The sequence below is a fragment of the Ictalurus furcatus genome, chromosome 18 (assembly GCF_023375685.1).
Source record: "Ictalurus furcatus strain D&B chromosome 18, Billie_1.0, whole genome shotgun sequence".
Taxonomy (NCBI): domain Eukaryota; kingdom Metazoa; phylum Chordata; class Actinopteri; order Siluriformes; family Ictaluridae; genus Ictalurus; species Ictalurus furcatus.
In genome coordinates, this window is record NC_071272.1 from 4,018,926 (window position 1) to 4,031,321 (window position 12,396).

At 39.9% G+C, this 12,396-nt stretch overlaps 1 protein-coding gene across 1 annotated transcript in view; it reads right to left on the reverse strand.

Annotated features, from left to right (window-relative positions):
* Positions 1-10,536: 10,536 nt before the first annotated feature.
* sfswap (splicing factor SWAP) overlaps positions 10,537-12,396 on the reverse strand; it is a 117,357-nt gene continuing 115,497 nt past the window's right edge. The window contains exon 19 of the mRNA XM_053649353.1: positions 10,537-11,251. Coding sequence (XP_053505328.1) covers positions 11,192-11,251 — 60 coding nt within the window. The 3' untranslated portion in view covers positions 10,537-11,191. The remainder of the gene's footprint in view (positions 11,252-12,396) is intronic.

Below are 12,396 nucleotides of genomic sequence, written 5' to 3' on the forward strand. Positions count from 1 at the left end.
TAAATTATGCCTCACGCTGCTCAGTAATCATGCTGCAGTCATGGTTGGCTGAGATTGTGGCTCCCGGTGGCATGTTGCTGAATGACCACTTTTCTCAATCCCAGATCGAGGTCTTTTCTTTTTTTTTCTTTTCTTTTTTTTCCATTAGATTTTGGCCCATACCAATCTAGCCTACAGTATCTATTGGACAATGAGTGGTGTACAAGCATTTAGATTCAAGGCAGGGTTAAGAGGGTGTGCTGCTGGAAGTCTGGCACTGTCTCATTTCTGTAGCATTTCCCTTAATCAACGAAATGGGTCAGCGGCTTACGAAAAACAAACAAAGTGGCCTTGACAAAATCGAAACCAGGTGGTAGAGGCAAAGAAATCGGTATTTCAGTAAACATGACCCCAGTGTAATATATACCTTCACTTTTACTCATTACAGAAGATAATCAATGATTCTATTAAACACCAACCTATCTATCTATCTATCTATCTAAATTTTATAGAACATCATGTCTCTGACAGTAGTTCTGACTCCTTTGTGCTCATTCTAAGTATCTTTTCATATTTATAACAACATACACAGGGACTTATATGCTGGACGCTCCACAAACAAATTTAAAACAATGTGTAATTGTTGATATGGAGCAGCTTTCTGTGAGGAGATGTTTATTTAGCACTTAAGGAAGGAGTCTCCAGTGCCAGTGGTTTGGAACAGTCGAAGGTAAAACTATAGCTGTAGGTTTTCCACCACAGGAAAGTCTTCAGGACAGAGGGCTTTGCAGTTTCTCCGTAAGATCACAAGCTGCATTTTGCTGTCTTATGGACATTTATTTTTATTTTTTATAGCTCTCATTATGTGAATGATAACAGGTTATGGATGTTACATAATTGTAACTCTAAGTGGATTAAAAAAAAGGACATGCTTTGGGACTGTATAAGCGGAATAAATCACTTCAGTACGCATCGCTATTGGAATAACATCAATATGAGGAGGTAAGAGTAGCTCTACATTGCGTTGGGTCATATCACACCACCCTGACACTGATGCTCTGTTGTGTTTTATTCTACAGATAGAGTAACTAATATTACAAGTATACTGCTCCTCGTTCTTTCCCTTTTGCTTCTTTAGAGCTCGAAGGGCAGTACGGCTCAAAGCACCTAGACGATTTGTGATGATTAGGTCACAACCTTGTTTTTCTATACTGGTTTATCTCACAGCAGCTATGCTAAGGCGATGGGATAACATAATCAAATGCATTTGTTTCTTTTGCGATTTCGTTATGCTGAGAGCCAGTTCCTCAGAGGGACTTGCACGCAGAGGTTAGCTTCAGCAATTATTACATCCATCGCTCACAGCTGAGCTCCTCTGCACCCCTCCTCCTTTTCTCTCCACTGCCCTGCGTGGTAAATGGAGGCAGTTATTGCCATCCAGAACGGCTCCGGGGGTCACCCACTCCTCTCTGTGACTAAGGTAAAGTGAAGACAGAGACCGATTGCACATAGTCGTCTTAGTGATGGAAGGAAAACCACTCCAGTGGCCTGCCTGTCTGTAAAAACAGACACCATGTCTGCCTGCACAGATGGGCATCAAAGAACAGTATTAATTCAGTCAGCCTTTTCATTTCTTCTTCTTTTTTTTTTTAAATCACTGTGTATCAATAGTGCTAGAAAGGGAGACCAAGAGACTTAAGGACGCAACTGGACTCTTAATAATTAGTAATAAATGTGCGATATGCGCATGTCCTTGGAAGTTTTTGCAGGCTGATTGTCACATAGGAATATTACCAGATAAACTAAACGTCTGTGTACGGTGCATTCATTCGTGTTTCGTTTCAAAATGAAAAATTGATTTTATTTTTCTTGACATTAAAATGTAAAATAAATAACATTTTTCAGAAAATCATGGTTTTTTTTTTAAAAAACCTTACTTTTCTTGCTACTAGGTACCATGTAATTGCTGATAAACATTCAGGCCATTCAAGATCATTCATTCATTCATTCATTGTAGCCCCAAAATTAAATAAATAAATGATGAAAACCAAGCAAAGAAGAAATACAAGAGCTTTCTGTAATATTACGTTATAAAAAACATTAAGTTATAAATCCAAAAACTGTTTTGAACAGTTGATAGAATTTCATTTGCATAGAATTTATTATTTTTTTTTGTTTGTGTTCATTTCGAAATGAAGAAACCAACAAACACAATGTAGACAGACCTCAGAAATTCCAATCAAGCGTGTCTGATTCAGAATTCCACAAGCAAGCTTTCTCGTTATAACTCTTTGGAGGATGATATTTCTTCCAGACTTGATCGCAGACCTCCAGTCTGTTGTCTTCTTTCGTTCACCCAGGAGCACCATTAGGGGATTTTCTGAACACACAGGGAATGTGGAAAGGGATGTGAGAGACGCCCGTCAAACAGTTGTTTTCAGTCTTTACCAGAAAGTGGATCGCAGTGCTGGTGGCCATCATTAACCTTCAAGTAGTGGCTGGTCCCTGTGTGATATCTGACAAGCAGGGACGTAACGAGAGGTTTTGCCTCGAGCCTTGTCAGAGTGTGAGCAATGCCACGTTAAAGTGAGACGAGGGAGCAGGCATGAAGATATTCTGCGCTGCTTGATCCTTCTCAATCTCCAAAGTAACTTTCACTCCTTGTAGCAAATCAGAAAATAGCTCTGTTCTCGGTGAAATAAACCCACGGACAAAAACCATCTCAATCAATGACAGTTGTGTGATAATGAATGAAGTGAGGAAAGGAGAATAAGCTAACCAGACACACTGCTTCAGGGAAACTTCTTCATCTAGCGCTGGAAATTAAAACCTTTCAGGTGTTACAAGCCGAGCCAACCAGATTGGTGCAGGTCTGATGTAGTCACTCCTATTGACTCTACCTTTTATAAGCCAACCGGTCCCCAGAGATAAGCTGGTTCACTCACTTCATCTCAGTGTACATGTAAGATGCAAGCCTTTAAAAAAAAATCCTTTGTTTATTTCTGCACGTCTAATCTGATAAATCTGATAGGGCCAACGCACCGGAGTCAATGCGGAGTGTAGGGGAGAGATAAGAGAGGAGGAATGAAGCTTCAGACAAATGCCATTAAACATCTCGCTAGTTTCTCCCACAAGATCCTATTCCAAATTAGACTTGCAAATAGTCTTTTAGAGAATTTGGATGAAATATTCTTTCTCTGGCTCTTCTTGACATCCCAAAATCGGCAGGTGATGAACCGCACAAGCCAAACCAACATGACGAAGAGAAGGACCTCAAAGAAGAATGGCAGAAATGCATATATTTGACCAGGGTAGTTTATGACTCGAAACTTGCTTTTCAGTAATTGCTTTATACTGGTTGGGGTCACAATAGATACAGATCCTATCCCAGGAACACTGAGTGCAAGGCAGGAATACACCCTGGAAAGGATGGATGGGATGCCAGTGCATCATAGGGTAACACTTATCCCAAAAATACCATGTAGGAGGCAGCAATACCCCCTGTCTGGGATGGATGGGAGGTCCATCATAGGGCCACACTCATACACACCAATGAGCATTAAAATAGCCAGTCCACCTTCTCATGTTTTTGGGAGGTAGGAGGAAACCTCCAGAACCCAGAGGAAACCCAAGTTGATATGGGGAGAACATTTGAAACACCAAATAGACAGTAACCCAAGCTCAGGGTCCAACCCAGGCAGCAACACTATCCTCTGTGGCACCATGCCATCCACCTGTTAACATTTCTTTATAATATTTTGAAGGCTGAGCCTTCTCTATCGCATGAGGGTTACCAATCTGGGAGGCCATACTTCTGCCAAGACACGTGAAACCAGCCATTGCAACTTTTTCAAACTGTTATTCATGTAACATCATACAATATCTGATTGCGCTCGGAATGGAGCACCAACTGCGATCTTCTGTATGTATACAAGAGCTAAAAGACATCTGCAGAGAAGAAATCCATCCTTCCAAACCAGAGTGCCGGGAATGATTTGAAATCACAGATCCCTGGCTTGGGGGACACGGTGGCTAAGTGGGTAAGCATGTTTACCTCGCACCTCCAGGGCTGGGGGTTCAAATCCTGCCTCTGCCTTACATGCAGAGTTTGCATGTGCATGTTCTCCCCATGCTTCAGGGGTTTCCTCTGGTCCAAAGATGTGAGTTGTAGGCTGATTGGGATTTCCAAATTGTCCATAGTGTGTGAATGGGTCTGTGAACTTGTATACAATTGTGCCCTGATTACTTTCTGTGTGGAGGTTCTCATGGTTTCTGTGTCCATGTGGATTTACTCCAGGTTCTTCAGATTCCTCTCACCCCCCCCCCCCCCCCCCCCCAGAACTTGACAGTCGGTGGACTGACTACTCAAAATGTTGACGTGTGAGTGCATGGTGTCCTGCGATGGACTGACATCCACTCATCAAGGGTGTATTCCAACCTTGTGCCCATTCTTCTGCGATAGGATCGAATCCACTAGGACTCTGACCAGAATAAACCTTACACTTAAGATGAAAGAAAGAAAGAATGATCTCGCAATGAGTGAACTAACTAGAGAAACATATTCGCATGGGAAAACATATTCACTCCAGTAATTTATCAATAGTTTCATTTATCAAATGTGCCCCATAAATCGGAAGGCTGCTGGTTTGTGTGATTACATCAGTATTGCTGGTTAGGAAATTAAAAAAAAGGCACCACACAAACCAAATGGTGCAATTAAGAAACAGAGGGAAGTGATTTACTAAGTGCCCCAAAATGTCAAACTGAAACACACCAACGAGGAGAGAAATAAAGCAGTTGACCCTACATCAACTCATTGCTTGACTAATTTTAATGAACAAAGACATCTACGCACATATTATTACATAATGGAACTCAGTAGAGTTTAAGAGCATAAAACCAGCGCCAGCTCTGGGTGAGATCCCCCTCCCTTCTGGGAACTCTAAACGCCTGAAGCGGTTTGGCAAGAATTTAAAGCAGTCAGAAAAAATAAAAATAAAAATCTGCATCTAAGAACCACATCAGGAGTCATTTTTTTATGGCACATCTTGAGCTCTTTAATTTTCTCTCGAATTGATGGCAGATTTGAAGCCTGCGGTGCTGCCATTTTGCAGCTTATTGCCTAGTTTAGTTCCTACAGCTGTTAGAATATGTAGAGGATGGAGAAAAGCCACAACACAGAGCAATTGCATGCTACACTTTAACCACTCCGAGTTCTTCTGAGGACTCTTCATCTCATAACTGGCAATTGTTTCAACAGTGTGCATTGCTGGTACTGATGCTTTTCTTCAGATGAGGTGTATAATGCAAATGATGAATCAACTCACCAGGACGTAACTCTTGTTGAGGCTACTTCTCGTTTCTTTTTTTTTTTCCCAGCATGCAAGAAGAGGATTTGTGCACAGTCTGTGGTCGGTGTGGGCTACATGAATAAAATCGTATTTCTTTTGTTTGTACAGAAAATATGGCAGAATATGGTTCTATTTTGGAGCTCAGTATTGCAGGGTTTAGGTCAGGCTACTGGAGCAAGCCACTGATGATAGACAAAATACGAATATCGTGTTTCCTATTCGCATCATGTTAACGATCGGAGCCGTTGTCCCGCAAGCAAGGTTGCCAGGGTCACAGTCGGAACAAAATTACTGATAGAAAAAAGCCTGTTCAATTTCCATGAACACTGGCTGTGGAAACCAAAGGGAAAGTGTAAGCACAGACAGTGTATCTGTGATGTACAGAACAATTTCTGATTTTACGATATAGTATAAGGATTGGGAGAGGATAATGTTTTGCGTATTACAGGTACTGCAAATCAGAAATGCATGCACACCACTGTTTCCTTCCCACACGAAGTCTCAGAAAAAGAAAAATGCATGTCTTTTATACAAAGGCCAAATGATTTCTAAAGAGCATATTTGTGTGGTTTTTTGAGGAAAAACGTGTGCAGATCTGGCAACCGTACTTGTCAACTTCATACTCGTGCCCTTCAAGCTGCAGATGAAAGCACAAATTTTGCACCCATGTAGCTTTTTGTGTTTCATCCCGATACACGTGAGCTTCCTGGAAAACAAACAAACAAAAACAAATAGTGCACCTGGTATTCGTATCTGCGTTTGTATTAATCTAGAACACATTATACGATCAGTCTGGATTATTAATATTCGGTTACATTCTGAATACATAGAGACACACTGCATTAATTAATTAATTAATTAATTAATTAATTAATTAATTAATTAATTATTTTTGCAAAGAGCCTGCCAGCATAAGGCAGCGAAGTTTAATATACTGGGCAGCCACGTGAAATGGAATTTAAAACGGCCGTTTATTTGAGTGTAAATCTTTGACATATTGCATCCTCAGGTACTTTCTTGGCCATTAGAGCCATTCCAAACCAAACACTAATAAATCTTTTTCTACCAAAATGAGATATCTTTTCAGGATTAGTGATGATGGAAGACTTGTCCATTCCCATTCTCCAAGGCAAACCTGCACGCCGGCATGGCAATGACGATTCACAAGTGGCTGAATAACCCTCTAGAGACAACCTGCTTCGGTCCAAAGAAAATCCCTTTATCCAAATTAATTATGTTAATTAGCAATACCCATAAAGCAATCCATTAAATTATTTGTGACTTGCTGCTATAAATATTTTACATCAGGGTAAAAGTTATTTACCAGCACCATCTAGTCAAATTAATGTGTTCCTTCCAAAACTATTAGTGATCCATTTAACAGATTAATGAAATACATTATGCAGTATGATTTTTGCACTCCAGCTCGGCCCCTCGACAAGCACACTCATGTCCGAGTTTCTGTTTAAGAACTACTCAAGGATTTCCAAAGTATTTCTAATCTCAAAATGAGGTCTGCGAAGCACAGACAGGGGTCAGGGAAATTTTAAACTTGTGGGAATACAGTGGAAATAACAGTCCAAAAAGTGATGACTGGTCCAATAAATCATGCAGATTTCAATAATGCCCATTATTTGAATAGTATGGATTGTGTTCATGAATGAAATCTGTACTGGGGTGCTTTGGGGAATGTTTTTATTTTATTTATTTATTTATTTTTAAACAGTTAAAGGGGCTACTGGTATTGCAAAACTGTTGAGAACCTGAGTCGTAAGCTTTGTAAGCTCTCCTGGTAAGAGTAGAAAAATATAATGCAAAATTGATTCTCCAATCGTGTGTGTGTGTGTGTGTGTGTGTGTATATATATATATCTCCCCTATACCACTTATCCTTTTCAGGGTCACGGGGAACCTGGAATCTATCCCAGGGAGCATCGGGCACAAGGCGAGGTACACCCTGGACAGGGTGCCAATCCATTGCACACCCATTCATACACTACGGACACTTTGGACATGCCAATCAGCCTACCAAGCATGTCTTTGGACTGGGGGAGGAAACCGGAGTACCCGGAGGAAACCCCCGCAGCACGGGGAGAACATGCGAACTCCGCACACACAGGGCCACGGTGGGAATCGAACCCCCGACCCTGGAGGTGTGAGGCGAACGTGCTGACCACTAAGGATGGATGGATGGATGTGTGTGTATATATATATATATATATATATATATATAATAAAAACATCAACTTCCTACCCACCCATCCAAACTGCCCATATAAAGTTGTATAATTACACTCACTTTATTTAATGAAATTAATACGCTTCATAAACTTGGCAAATCCATCTCCAGAATTCAGAATCCATGCATCATTCAGATGTAAAAGCATAATTAAAGTTTCATTCATCCGCTGTGGCTTGAAAAGCAGAGGAGATGCGTCTCTTTGTGTAATTGAATATTGGCAGTGTACAAACTAAAGAGTGTGTGTAAACAAATCGTTAATCTCTGATTAAGGAAATGCCTTTAAGCATCATCGTACAGTTTAGTGAAAGAGATGGACTTTAAAACATTGCTCACTTTCAGCGCAGTCACTTACTCAAAGACCTCAGTTCAGCTTTTTTTTTTTTGGACTCCACAGTATTTGCTCAGCCAAATAACACAATCCAGTAATGCCTTTAGCAATACACAGACCACATTTGGGCAGTACAGGGCTTCTGGGAAGTCTGAATCTCAGTGGTCAAGTGTGTTAGACACCACCAAGCACAGCGTGCAGGTCCGATCTGTCAGGAGATTTAATGAAAGTGCACTTTCTCTCTTGCTTTAAAAACAACACAAAAAAACAATTTAGCAATACCCGACAGCTATATCCCCCCCATCATCTAACATCTACTAATCTAGAAGGTGAAGGCTAACACAGATTCCCTCTGGTACACAAAGGCTCTGGTAGCGTCTTTTCAAACAGAAGAAAGCACTTGGAGAATGCACACTGCTTCTTCTGTGTACTAACAGTCTCTAGTGATAAATGAAAGACGAAGAGCAAACAGAAAACAGGGCGGTTTTCCACAGATGGCTGTAGTGTAGTCATGAATCAATCTTGTAATTTTCTGACGATCGGGTGAACGCTCAGACGAGGTCTGTGATCCGAACAGGTTAATAATAATGGACTTCTTCATGAACTCAGACCGGATTCTGGAAGACACAGTGGAAACTACGCTGATGGGACCACCGGGACAATCCAGAAGCCAGATTAACAGGTGCAGGAAATAGAAAACATATCGAAGCGATCGGAGCCCTATTCTTCGTACGTGGATTATCTGGAGTGGACTGTTGACAATCTGACATGAGACTGGTTTTTTTCCGTTCTTTGCAGTTGTTGAACCGAGAAGTCCGGCAACTCAGACCTGCTCGGGATGAGGTCTTTAACGTGAACAGACATTTAGATGATTCATACACTCAACGTTGCACTATATGTGGCTTCATTGGGATTATATGTGATGAATCTACTCAAGATGATATTGTAATATTGGAAAATATTGGAATATCAATATACAGTAGTTGCAAAATTGCATGTGGAAGAAACAAACAACAACAACAACAAAAAAAACGGGGGAAAAAATCGTGACCGAATAAATATGTGCTCCCCATATCTGTGAAACCCCTAAATTAGTTGTGGGGCAACCAGCTGCCATGTACCTGTATGCAATCAAAGTGTCACATGAAATCAATATAAATGCATCTGCTCCTGGAAGATCCCAAATGTTGTTAGAGAACATTAGGCACTAGCAAAACAAGTGTGGGAGAAAGTTCTGAAAAAGTATCAACCAGCATTTTGGTAAAAACAAACAACCCCCCCCCCTCCCCTCCCATCCAACATCCTGCAGAGCACCATTAAATCCATTATTAAAAGCTGAAAGGCTATGGAACCATGACACCTCCACCAAAAGTCAGTGACATACAGTACTGTGCAGAAGTTTTAGGCACCCTATTTTTGAAAAAAATTTTTTATATAGTACAAACTTTATCGATTTTTTTATTTTATGACGTCTACATTATCGAGTCAGTATAAAAACATTTTAGATTTCCTAACATTAGTTTTCCAGCCCATAATTAAATGTTTGTATGTCAGTAAAGAAAGCAGCGTATTAAGTACTAAGAGACACTTTTCAGACAAAAAACACAATGAAGGCTGCTGGATTTTGCCACAAAAATAAGAAGCGACAGTCAAAGTCTCCAGAAGAACCGTGGCTGGTTCTGCAACATGCTCAATAAAACTTACAGCTCATTTCCTTATAAATCTGCACTAATTCTACCTGGGACTACGTTTTAAAATTTTTTAAAATTATTATTATTATTATTTTTTTTTTAAAGAATAGGGTCGTCACACCAAATATTGCCTTTGTTTCATTTATTACTTTTTACTGTTCTTTATAGTATTTTTTAAATTATTTTTTTAAAATGGAAAAACATTTAATTTCATTATTTTTGAAGGCATCTTTGCTTTACAGCATTTCCATGCCTAAAACCTTTGCAGTACTGCATAAATGCCAATTAAATTCATTTCAGTTCCAGGTTGTCATACTACAAAATGCAGAAAAGGTTTAAGAGGGATGACTACTTATACAACACTGTATTATTATTATCTTTAAAAAAAAAAAAAAAAGGAAAAAATGAGACCTTTTAGCTGTACTCACGTTCAACACACATGAATCGAAGAAGGCTTTTGGCTGAATGCGCGTTGTGATGACGTCACATGACGCTTCTTGGCATAACTCTGTGGAAAATCTGCTGTAATTTTGAAAAATTGCAAGCTCATGTGAATATTACAGAGTTTTCTTGATTTTGTGTTAATCCCTGCGATTGGAGGGACCGGATAAAGTAGCAAAATCTTGCGCAAATGTTATTTAGTATCCCATATCCACATAATACACGTGTAAAGTGCATATTATGCACAAGAAATAATAATAAAAGAAAAAAATCTCCAGGCTCCTGTACCATTCGTACGATCGTTGACTTGCTGCTCAAGTGATTTCAAGTCTCGCTACAGCTCCCGTTTCCAGGCAAAAAAGGAACACGCAGTTATCTCAAAACAACTAAATCCAGATACACTAATCGGTCAGAATGACCATGATCAGCAATTCTGTTAAAAGTTATCTTATCTTGGATCTTAAGCAACACACACTCTGGACAAAATCAGACAAGGACATAGTGATGACACGAGATTTTGATTTTTTTTTATTGACTTCAGTTTTACAAAGCAGATGCAAAGAAAAGCCTGTACAAACTTACAGCATGAAGGCCACATTAGTTAAAAGTAAACAACAAAATCTCGAGCAGCCAAAGGCTTTAGAAAATGAACCTGGCTGGAAAAAAGAACTGAGACAGAAGAACAGAAGATATCATAATCCTTCACAGAAGGATTTAACACTGCCCCACTGGTAGAAGCCAAATCACACAAGATGGGGTTCTGTTATCAATTTAGTCAAATGTTCTAATTTGTTCTTGTAAAATAAACGGTGGTTAAATTTTCTGACTTTGATATTTTCTTTTACAACAGCACCTCCTGCAAAAAAAACCCCCCAAAAAACAAAAAACAACAAAAATAAAAAAAACTAAACATGGGAAAGCCTTAAACCCACAGACTCAATAAACCCTGCATGCTGCATGGCTCATCACATACCTTGAGCTCTTTTACATTAAAGGGAAACACCAATGATGCTCGGTGTCATTAAGATCCATAAGAGTATACGTAAAGGGATAAAAGCACATCAGTACAGCCCTGCATTGCAGTCCTGAACGGTGCTGATGCAGGTTGACGGTGACGTTCGTGGCTGGCTCAGTCGTCAGTCTGCCCCTTTTCACATCTCTCAGGATGGGTTGGGCTGCAGGCCTTTAGCCAGCATTGCTCGTACTTTAGCCATGAGGTCCTGTATTGGGGGAGGGGGAGGGAGAAAAGCAAGTGGGGTGAGTTACACTGGATTGTACGGTGGCCGAGAAGCGCAAAACAAAATCACAAATGTTAACGCAAAATAACAAATCAGAAAACAAAATAACAAACCCAGAAACAAAAACAAATTATAAACACAACGGCAAATCTATAAACAAAATAACAAGGCAGAAAACACGACGCAGAGTCGGACAACGTGGAAAAAAACAGGTATATTTCGCGAATGGATTGCTTACTGATTGGACGACGCATCTGTTAAATTGAGATATACAGGAAGTACAGCAGGCTGCAGCAACCGCATAACATGATCACGTTTTTCACACAACTTGTGTTTCTGCTGAAGTAGCCGAACACCTGTCCTGGTCCACGCAGCTCTGCTCTTATCGCATTCCTGACCTCATTTAATGGAGAATAGTCCCCCCCCCCGCCTCGAAACAGACCTGCATCCTTTAGGTGTGCTTTTAGAGAGCGCAATCTAATCTTTATGTCATGGTATACCAACAGCATAGCCAAAATCACAGCATATGGATGTCCTTCCTCAAAATAGCACTGAATAAATTCCATCTTCTCCTTTCTTGCCAATGTAAACTTTTATTTTCTAAGATTTAAAGTTTTGCTACGGACCAAAAAATGGTTTAAAGTAAACACAGAAGTCTGTTGTAGTCTGTTAATGCACAGGAAACAAAGTTGTTGACAATTATTACTTCCTGTATATCTTGACTGACAGATGTGTCGTCCAATCAGTGGTAAAGTGATCCATTCGCTAAAATATAACTACCTTTTCCGTTTTGTCCGACTTATTAATGTGTTTTCTGCCTTGTTAATTTGTTGTTGGATTTGCCGTTGTGTTTATAATCGGCCGTTTCGTTTTTGTATTCATATTTGTGATTTGTTTCGCACTTCTCGGCCACCGTGAGATTGAGTCTGGGAGGCAGAGGGAAAAAAAGAAAAAAAAAAACATCAGAAATGATCAGTAATAATTCAGAAGTAAATTAGAAGGCAGAACCTCTGAATGCAAACAAACAAAGAAACAAACAAATCCCAAAGCAAGTCAAATCGCAATAGTCGAAAACATACATCAACACTTGTGCACTGCTAATTCATGGAATTATCCAATCAGCCAAT